This window comes from Bactrocera oleae, chromosome 3, assembly GCF_042242935.1.
Source record: "Bactrocera oleae isolate idBacOlea1 chromosome 3, idBacOlea1, whole genome shotgun sequence".
NCBI classification, from domain to species: domain Eukaryota; kingdom Metazoa; phylum Arthropoda; class Insecta; order Diptera; family Tephritidae; genus Bactrocera; species Bactrocera oleae.
The window spans coordinates 43,946,127-43,957,500 of NC_091537.1; the positions used below are offsets into that span (position 1 = coordinate 43,946,127).

At 35.5% G+C, this 11,374-nt stretch overlaps 1 protein-coding gene across 6 annotated transcripts in view; it reads right to left on the bottom strand.

Annotated features, from left to right (window-relative positions):
- Positions 1–11,374, bottom strand: part of dia (diaphanous related formin 1) — an 81,179-nt gene that overhangs the window by 23,683 nt on the left and 46,122 nt on the right. For all 6 annotated transcript variants that reach the window (XM_070106566.1, XM_036356714.2, XM_070106567.1 and 3 more), the window contains exon 2: positions 6,206–6,524. In XM_070106566.1, the coding sequence (XP_069962667.1) occupies positions 6,206–6,524 (319 nt within the window). The remainder of the gene's footprint in view (positions 1–6,205; positions 6,525–11,374) is intronic.

The following is an 11,374-nucleotide window of genomic DNA, read 5'->3' on the forward strand; positions in this document are numbered from 1 at the left end:
TTGATATTGAGGGTATACCAAATAATCCTGTTTCATATGCTTATGGGATAGCCGACCAATGGGTCAAAAAAGTTTGGCATTTGGGAGTGAATTTAGTACCGAGTAGTATGAATGTGATGAATGCCCCTCTAGTAGCCAGAGACCGCATTATTTATATAAAGGTTAGGTCTGATAAAACAGTTTTAAAAGCTTGTCACAAGGATCGGGAATGTTTTAAATATATAGTAAAATATTTCCGAAATTGAGCACAGAAAATATTAAATCTGGTATATTTGACGGTCCTCAAATGAGGGAACTAATAAAGGACCAACATTTTAATGATTGTATGACAAATAAGGAGAAATATGCATGGATTAAATTAATTAATGGGGTTTTTTCATGTTAAGTAAGAGCAATATATTTTTTAATTCAAAAATTGTAGCATTTTTGGCTAATATGACCTGTAATATGTTCATTTTCGAAAACTAGAGCCGCCCGAGAAAAACTGACTACAGATTTGGAATTAGCGTGACAAAATCATACAAAATATGGTAAGAAACTTCATAACACCTAACTAGTAATATAAGTTAATAAAATACCAAACATGATAGTTAGTCTGTCACCCTTTCGTCGAATAATGAATGTTCTTTCGCAACCTTTTGTAATATAAAGTTTTGTCAAAACCTAAAATAATTTAACCGGCTTTAATGCTTTCGAGAGTATAAAATGTTCGGTAAGAATTGTAAAAGATATTACTACGTCATTATGGTTAAAATTTGTTCTAGAACTTGGCTTACTAATTTCACGCATTTCGATTGAAATTCAAATTTTTTACAACGTTTAATTGTACTATTTGATTTCTAATAAATGAAAAATGTAAACAGTTTTACCTAAAGTTTTTAGAGGTGGCTGCTGCTCTTGCTCTTAAGAGTGAGTACAAACTTTTGGAAGTGCTTTTAAAAGTAGCATCTATTATAGTTGGCAGAATAATTCATTACGCGCAATACAATGTGCGTTCCAAAGTAAACAGTAAAAAAGTAACAAAGTAAACTCTAGTGGCGCCATCTATATGTCGGCTAGTGGGTTAGAATCTGCTATCCTTTATCGACTTCCAGTAAAAATTTCATGACATTTCATCTATTGGAAGTGAAGTTATTGCGTTTTAAGTGTCAGTATGATTTTTTCATCGGTGCGAAAATGAGCTTCGAATAAAGAACCAACATTAAATTTTGTTTTAAAATTGGTAAAACTTTTAACGAAAAGTTTTAATTGATAAAACAAGTTTATGGCGATGATTGCCTATCCCGTAGCAGAGTGCACGAGTGGTTTCAACGTTTTGAAAGTGGTCGTGAGGACATAAATGACGATGAATATGTGGGCCAAAAAATCGCGCCTGGAGAAGTCAAAAGTGAAGACAATGCTGATTTGTTTTATGATTCCAAGGGTATTGTCCCCAAAGAATTTGTTCTACCCGGCCAAAACGTTAATGTGGTATTCTACCTTGGAGTTTTGAAGCGTTTGGTGCCCCGAATTTGACGTGTTCGGCCCGCATATCGCGAAGATGGAAGTTGGCGTTTGTTGCACGATAATGCGCCGTCTCATCGATCGACGCTTGTGACCGATTATTTGATCAAAAATCACACTTTAACAATCAACCACTCCCCGTATTCACCTGATATGGCACCGTGCGACTTTTACCTTTCGGAAAAATGCATTTGCCGATGAAAGGAAAGCGTTATGCAGACGTAGAGGCCATTCAAAAGGCTTGCACCGGCATACTGGCGGCCATACCGGGCAACGAGCTAAAACACTCGTTCGACATGGTTTTGGACCGTGAAAAAAGCTGTATTGTATGCATTGAACATCATAGCGAATGCCTATTTTCAGCCTACTTCTGAAGTATGATTTCTACCCTACTTGAAGCATCTTGCGCAGTAGGCTGTGTGGACAGGTTTTGAAAATTTTGAGATATGATCAATAACAAGAGAAACTTTTTGTTGAGCACTCCACTCTTCAACGAGCACTCCAAAAACACGTTTATTTTCCATCGAAGAATAGCTTTTTCGATCCCCTTCCCTTACCAAAAAACGTCGTCATGTTCTTACATTTTATTTTGCGATTTACATTAATGTTTTATATATACCTAACAGTTTCAATTAAACCACGAGTCGAAATAGGTTATAATTTTTTTTGTAACTAAGTCAAAACTGCTGCAAGTGTTTTCGCAAATCATCACCGCTATGCAAAGGTGCTGAAATTTACCTATTTGGCGTCTTGCTGTAATGAAATGTGACCTTGATAACACATGGGCTGAAAAGTACCGGGTCTCACACATAGATGGTGCTAGTTTGGTTGAATTCACCTCATTTTCAGTTTGCACTAACTTTCAAAATACAGCTGTCAAAATTTCATTTTATTTATTAGCTTGCGAATTATTGTGCTAAGAGTGACGCTACTTTTTTTGTTTTAAAAACAATAGATGGTGAACAATTTCGTGTTTTAATTTTACACTGCTTCTTGATGGGGAAAAAATACCGTTCAAGCGAAGCAACGGCTTGAAAAATGTTATGGGGATTCCGCACTATTAGAAACCCCAATAAAACGTTGGTTTGCTGACTTCAAACGTAGTCGTAGAGACATCAATGATGCAAAACACAGTGCGCGTCCAAATGAGGCACCAGTAAAACACCAGAAAACATAAAAAAACAATCCACAAAATCGTTCTGAATGATCCGAAAGTGAACTTGCGTTATATAGCTGACGTCGTAAGGATTTCAAAATACCGTGTTGGCTTTATACAAGAATTTGTCCATGAGAAAGCTCTGTTCAAAGTGGGTGCCACATTTGCTGACTGTTGGCCAAAAACAGCAATGTGTTTATGATTCTGAGCAGTCCTTGGTCATGATGGATCCAGTCATTTCACTCCAGAATCAAAACGATCGTCATCTGAGTGGACACCAACTGGTGAACCTTGTCAAAAGCGCCTGAAAACACAACTATCATCTCGAAAGGTTATGGCCTCGGTATTTTGGAATATGATAGGTGTAATATTCATCAACTATCTTGAGAAGAGTAAAACCATCAATAGAGACTATTACATAGCGTTATTGGATCATTTGAAGTCCGCAACTTTGAAAAAGCGAGTTTTAACAAAACAGTACTGTATATGTTGAGATGGTAAATAATCGGCATATTTTGTTTATTAAATAACAAAAACAATAAATGTTGTTGCAAACTATAATGGGAAATTATTTATTTATGGTATATTTTCTTAATAGATGATTTAAACGTCATAGTGTGTCGTATTTTGTCAAAAAAAATTTACTGATGATCAGATATTCCGTAATAAGTGAGTTCTTATGAATGAAACGCAGCACTAGTGCTAGATTTCTCTATGGTGAGTTTTCTTCTAGCTGTATTTGTTTAAATTTGACCGACAGAAAGCATAAAAGGTTTTGATTTCGTTTATCAACCCTGTTATAAAACTAAAACTTTCGTTACATTTATTATATAAAGTTCTTATATTTAAATGAAATATTAAATAATTTTCTTTCTAACGGCTAATCAACTTCTCAGTTTTCTATGTCAAAAATTAAAATATACTTACAGCGTGTTTAACACTTGCTCAAAAAAAAAAATAAAAACAATTGACACAACATTAAATAATAAGTAATATCCCAACAACATTGAACAAATAAGCAAAGTAATTCAAAATAATCACTTTAATAATGCAAAAAATTCCATTGAATAATATTTATTAATTATCATAATATAATTGCTCACAAATCTTTGAAATTTATGTGTATCTTAAATGCTAAGACGACACCCTAATTACTTTAAAAGTAGCAAAAAAAAGTGTTACACAACACCTTCATTTTTCTTGAGTAGAGTATTCATATGTAAACAAACCCAAGGTTTATAACTGTATATACTGAGGTGCAGGTGCAGCGACTTACAACCACTGACTAGTTTGGATTGGGAGGTTTGTTAATTCGCCGGTATCACCGTTTGTTGGACACAAAGGAGAAAAAAAAACCCGAGGTTTGAATACTTTTTTGGCGGCACAAAAGATAATTTATTATACCTTAGCCTAAAATTATACTACAATGATAATAACTATCAATAATTATTCTCAAGGCAACTGAGGAATAGGGTTGCCAAGTATTGTTTATTTTTTATTATTCAAATGAAATTATATATAATATATCAATTATTCTGGCAAGGGCAATTTATAATAGTAATGCCAATTATTATTAAGATACCTCCTCAAGGAGGGGGTAAATTAAATAAAGCAGCCAAAAGAGATGTTACTATTAATAAATTAATCAAAAAGCTTGAGGAAATATATAGAACAGATATGTATAAAACTATTATTAGACGTAAATACTCTAAAAGCCGAAAATGTGAAGCTTAGGTCCATCGAAGTAAACCAAATTCCTAATTTGGAATATAAGGTTGAATTCTCAACGGATGAAAAAGAATTAGCTAGAGAAACTAAATGGATTTAAACAAAAGACCAGCTAAGAAACGAAAAGCAGAGTGTTCTCCTGATCTTACGAAAAAACAGATGAAGCAACATTAAAATCGCAATTAGTATATAGCATCGGAAGCAAAAACAATTTTAAAATTAATCTTTTCAATAATGTGTTTATTTGGTGTGTAAGATAAAAATAATGACGAGCTATACAATATTGTCTTACCTCCGGTAGGTAAGTAATATTGACTGACACCATCGTCTCGCAACATGTTGCTAAAGAGTATAATAGCTTTGTTCACCTATCGGTTGTTTGTATCACCTAAAACTAATCGAGTTAGATATAGGGTTATGTATATATAAATGATCAGGATGAAAGGACGAGTTGAAATCCGGGTGACTGTGTGTCCGTCCATCCGTCCGTCTGTGCAAGCTGTAACTTGAGAAAAATTGAGATATCTTTATGAAACTTGGTACACACGTTTCTTGGTTTCGTAAGATGGTTAGTATTGCGGCTGGGCGTATTTGGACACTGCCCCGCCCAGAAAAGGTCATTAATCAAAAACAAATAAATTGCCATAACTAGGCTCCACAAAAAGATATAAGACTGTTATTTGGTATACAGGATCACATTAGGGAGGGGCATCTGCAGTTTAACATTTTTTTACAAGTGGGCGTAGTCCCGCTCCCTAATAGGTTTAATGTGCATATCTTCTAAACCGCTAAAGCTATAATAACAAAATTCTCTGAAAACAAATGTTTTTATTACCTGTATGGACAGTGTGAAAATGGGTGAAATTGGATAACAACAACGCCCGCCCACTCCCCCAAAAACGGTACTGTTAAAAACTTCTAAAAGTGCGATAAATCAAGCACTAAACACGCCAGAGACATTAAACTATATCTCTGGGATGGTATGAGATGACTTAATAGGAATCGAGTGGACATTTCGGAAGAGCGATCAATAGTGTGGTAAACAAACAGTCGGGAAAGATTAAGTTTTTTGAGAAGCTCATAAATTTCATTTGCCCTTTCTTCACGCTTGTGTAGGGCAATCACCGCAGTACGATTTTCTTAAGCTCCCAACTCCATTGTTAATAAGTGAAAGCAACAAATACTGAACTGATAAGTTCATCGGAATTTTTATCTAGCCAAGGACTGTCAGCTTGGCACCATTCTTCTTCGGAATATTACTTCAGGAGTGTTTCTGCCGCTACAACAACAATAACTGAACTGATCAGTAGTAATAGAGGGTAATAAACGCACTTTTTCCACGTCCCCGCTGTATGAATTGTTAACTCTGTAATAGAAGTTATAGGAACACTAAGTAGTTATAACTCAATCTCTCGATTAAAAACTGGTTTGTCCAATACTAAAAGAAAAGTCATTTATGATATATTGTTAAATAGTGAGCGATGTGATACCCATAGTAAAGTTATTTCATATATTTAAATTAGTTAATATAAGCAGCATTAGTTTGATATTAACATTTTTCATACATAATTGTATGTTTGTGTGTATTCTTAAGAAGTGCTCACAATTCTATTAGTCGCGAACAATTGTAGTTGTAATACAAACTAAGGCTAATATCATATGATCTAAATCTGAGCCTATATAATAATTTTTGGTGCCCTGTAATACAACTGTATTTAAATATACAGACTTTTTCCGGTTCGATTATATAATATACCGATTTTCTTTAATTAAACTAGGTATAGTATAAATCATACATACTTATAGGCAAAAACTTACCCTTTAGATGCATAAATACCATCTTGCGCTTTTCAGCATGAGTTTTCTTTAGAAGTGGTTCACGTTTATCCTTAGGAATATTCATATCTTCCAGAATTTCCAAAAACTTCAAGTCTATTTCACTGTCATTCATCGTTCGAATATCATTTTCCAGCGCCTGAAGGTCAATACTTTCATTATTATCAAAAATATTTGATTTTATGGGCACAGTTGCATTATGGTTGGTGTTTTTTATTTTTTGACGGCTGAACCATCCCTCAAACCATCCATCCGTTGTTCCTGTTCTTACTTTTTCTTGTTTTGACATATTTATTATTAACTAAAAAAAAAATAATATAGAAAAAAAAGTATATAACTTCACCACTTGTTTACTTTAATACATTTTTGATAAGTATGAATATGATTCTTAATATTTCTATAATTGTTTCAAAATACTAGGCGTGTTAGAGCTGCTTAATAATTACCGCAATACTGCAACCCTGTTACTAACTTGATACTCTGGTGCTGATGCTCATGCTATGTTCGCACCGACACGAAATTCGTGTTTTCATCGACAAATGAGGTTTCCACGCGAAAACTTGTGTTTTCATCCATCCCAAAATCTGTCAAACGAAAACACAGTTTTCGCTAAAAACCCCTTGAAAACTTACATTCCACTCATTATAATCGGTGCCTGCTCTAGTTTAATCGATATTATTGGAAGACATATTTCGCCAGCTAAATGTCACTTGACCATTTGTTTACATTCTGGGAATTTGTTTACATTCAAATGGAGAAAAAAGTCTATAAAAAAAACGGAATTCGTGGAGCGTGAAGGGAGAAGCCCTACTAATAGAATTATGGGAAAAAAAAGTTGGCGCGCTTCGAGGGCCAAGAAAAAATAGCCACATTTTGGAGGAAATGGCAGTGGAGCTGCAGCAGCAAGGTGTCACTTTCACGGCGGCAGAAATCAAAATGAAGATGCACAATCTGTCGCAAAGATTTAGGTAAATAAAATTGAGTAAAAATAAATATTTAACAATATTGAGTAAATATTAACGCGTTATATGTTATTATGTTTTATAGGAAGGAGAAAACAGCACTCGATTCAACTGGCGGTTCCCCCTCGCAGTGGCCTTTATTTAAAAAAATGAGCGCAATACTGTCGCCATATAAAAGTTACAACACAGAGGGCTTAGTGGAGGAAAGCTTTCCAAGTAAGAGACATGTGTTTTTTATTGAATATATTATTTATATTTACATATATATAAGTATATACATTTTTAAAAAGGTCCTACGAACTCCGAACCGATGGAAATTTCGGTGAAAACGGCTGCGTGTTCAACATTTGTTGCTGCATCTTCACTGCCATCACCAGTTTGCACTCCTTCGCCCTCAGCGATGATAATGTCACCAACCGAGCCGATAGATTCTACAAAAAGGAGAAGCAATAATTTTCAAAGTTGATTAATAAAAAAAATATTTAAAATTCTAAAACTTACCATTCTCGTTGGCCTAAACGTACGTAACTAATGTAAACAAATAAATGTGTGAACTGTCAATGAAAACTCATCGAAAACACAAAATGTCGGTGCGAACGACTTCGGTTCCACAATCCACAAATTGTGTTTTCAAGAGGTTTTCAATTTGGTGCGAACATAGTATCAGATTATATTCTGCTGCAATATTGCAGTAATTATTTCGCGGAGAACGTATTGCTTAGAAATATGGAAATTTGAACGTATATGATAACTTGATTTCGTTAGCACTTCATTTTACGTTAAGAACAAAAAATAAATTATATCGAACATAAAATTGATATTTATTACAAAATTCTATTACAATTCCTAATCCATCCAAGCGAGCAGCCAAAATGTTTATGTTGCGTTTGTTATGCTAGTGATGCGCAATTGATTTTGGCAGTGTTGCCGGATTTTTCGCGTAGAACGTGATGCTTTATTATCAAAGGTAACACTGCCGCAGTAATTTCACAACGAACTCTGTACTTAAATGTATGTAAGAAAGCAAACAGCAAAATAATTACTTATCCCCAGTATTTCAAAAGTACATTACGGTGTAACTAATCCTTTGAAAGACAGGTCTGCAAAAATTATCTTAACCTTATCTTAGGAAGCGATGGGAATGCACTCCATATGGGAACTGCAAGATAAAGGTGAAGTAGTTACTAGAGTTTAATTTCAATAGTAATTTAAGTATAGAAAACGTAAGCATAGCGAAAACAGGGACAAAATTCTGAAAACCACTCTTAGTAATAATCCATCGAATAGCGTTATACCCGAAGTGAGAAAATTGGCTTTGATCTTGACGTCCAATCGTTCAAATTACTAACAGTAATATTTTTTACTGATTAGTTGGCAGGGTTCGAAGTAGTTGATGAAAAAATTCCACGTGAATCCCAAGGAATAATGGCTAAATCTTTGATTACTCTTGTCAAGGTTGTAAATAATACATGAAAAAATAATTGAATTAACACTTGAACTAATTTCTTTTTATACTCTCGCAATCTGTTGCTACAGAGTATAATAGTTTTGTTCACCTAACGGTTGTTTGTATCACCTAAAATTAATCGAGTTAGATATAGGGTTATATATATATAAATGATCAGGATGAAGAGACGAGTTGAAATCCGGGTGACTGTCTGTCCGTCTGTCCGTCCGTCCGTGCAAGCTCTAACTTGAGTAAAAATTGAGATATCTTTATGAAACTTGGTAGACATGTTTCATGGTACCGTGAGACGGTCGGTATTGCAGATGGGCGTAATCGGACCACTGCCACGCCCACAAAACGCTATTAATCAAAAACAAATAACTTGCCATAACTAAGCTCCGCAATAAGATACAAGACTGTTATTTGGTACACAGGATCACATTAGGGAGGGGCATCTGCAGTTAAAATTTTTTTTAAAAAGTGGGCGTGGTCCCGCCTCTAATAAGTTTAATGTGCATATCTCCTAAACCGCTAATGCTATAATAACAAAATTCACTGGAAGCAAATGTTTTTAGCAGTTCTATTGACGGTGTGAAAATAGTTGAAATCGGGTGGCAACTCCGTCCACTCCCCATATAACGGTACTGTTAAAAACTACTAAAAGCGCGATAAATCAAGCACTAAACACGCCAAAGACATTAAATTTTATCTCTGAGATGGTATGAGATGACTTTATAGGAACCGCGTTCAAAATTAGACAGTGGGCGTGGCACATCCCACTTTTAGGTGAAAACCCATATCTTGAGATCTGCTTAACCGATTTCAACCAAATTCGGTGCGTATCGTTCTTTTCATGTTTCTATGTCATAGTGCGAAAATGGGCGAAATCGGATTACAACCACGCCTATTTTCCATATGACACCATTTTAAATACCACTTGATTCTTTCACTTTCCACTATGCAAATCAGGCAACAATGACTCTGTCGGGATAAAACTTTGCGTGAATAATGCGATTAAAGTATGCCACCTTGTGGCCAAAACTTGTCTAAATCGAACCAAAACTGTTTAAGCCCCTAAGTACTAAATATGTGGACCCCAGTGCCTATAGTTGACCTTCTACCGAAAATATCAGTCAATCCACAAAGAAATCTCAAACGAGTATACCATTTGACTTTGCGAGAGTATAAAATGTTCGGTTACATCCGAACTTAGCCCTTCCTTACTTGTTTAATTCTTATTTAAGTACTTTGGATTAAAAAATAAAAAATAATCCGATTTGGAAATAAATTTGCGTACTTCGTGCTCTACAATTTTGAACTAGACCTCACAAAGAGCCATCATCTTCAATACTCTGAAGCAGTGATCGACAGCCCATTGCACGCAGGCTGTCTCCGAGCGCCCTGAGTATACGTGTGTTTTCACACATTCTTGCAACCGTTATTATACCGTAGAAGCGATGACAGTGCCAGTGACTTTCTGACTACGTAACACGGAAGACGTGCGCGGAAAGTATACGTTTCCGTGTTACGTAGTCAGAAAGTCACTGGCACTGTCATCGCTATACATATATATGTACGAAAGCGAAATCAATGATTTTATATGCCTATACAAGGTACAATTCAAAAAATCCAGGACTTTTTAAACAACGTGGCTTCTAGTGGCGCCATCTGTCTGAAATTGTTATCCCTCAATTGTGTATTCTTCAGTGTTGTCGTATAAAATTTATATAACAGCTGACTTGTATAACAGCTGAGATATCGCGCTACATGTGACATTACATTTGTAGTGTCGGTCGGAAAATGAGCATCGAACAAAGAGCCAACATTAAATTTTGTTTTAAACTTGGTAAGACGTTTACCAAAACAAATGATGAAACAAGTTTATGGCGATGATTTATATCCCGTAGCCGTATTCACGAGTATTTTAAACGTTTTCAAGAGGGACGGGAGGACTTGGAAGACGACGAACGTTCGGGCCGGCCAAAAGATGTTGTAAACGAAAAAAAACACTGAAATCACTAAAAAAAAAAGCCAAAATAATCGCTTATATATATGGAATCGGAATTACCAATATCCGCAGCGTCGATTTATCGTATTTTGACAGAAAATTTGGGCCTCAGAAAGGTTTGTGCTCGATTTGTCTCGCACACTTTGAAACAACACGGATAAGACCTCAGAATCAGACAGATTTTTTGACCAAAAATCGCATTCATATCATCAACCATTCACCCTATTTGCCTGATATGGCACCCTGCGATTTTTATTTGTAAACCGCTATGCTGACGTTGATGCCATCCTCAAGGCTATACCGACAAATGACCTAAAAAAGTCATTCGATAACGTTCTTGAACGTGCAAAACGTTGTATTCAGGCGGAAGGAGACTATTTTGATAGCGACCAATAAATTTTTCAAAAAAAAAACAACTAATATTCGTTTTTTAATAAAAGTCCTGAAACTTTTGAATTGCACCTTGTATGTAGACAGGGTATGCCTACCACAGGGATAGTTACGTCGCTCTAGAGCAGTGATCGGCAACCTATAGCCCGCAGGCACTCTCTGGGTGCGTTTTTCAAAGTACAATTATAGGTGCCATAGTGAAGAAGGTGATGCAATTGTACATATTTCGTGCGAATCTATGTACGTCCCAAGATCCAATTTCCCTTGCACCGTCACCTCCAATTTCCCCTGGGCAGGTTATTTCTATTCCGTCTAGTCAGTCAACAGCTGGCACTCCGTCATCA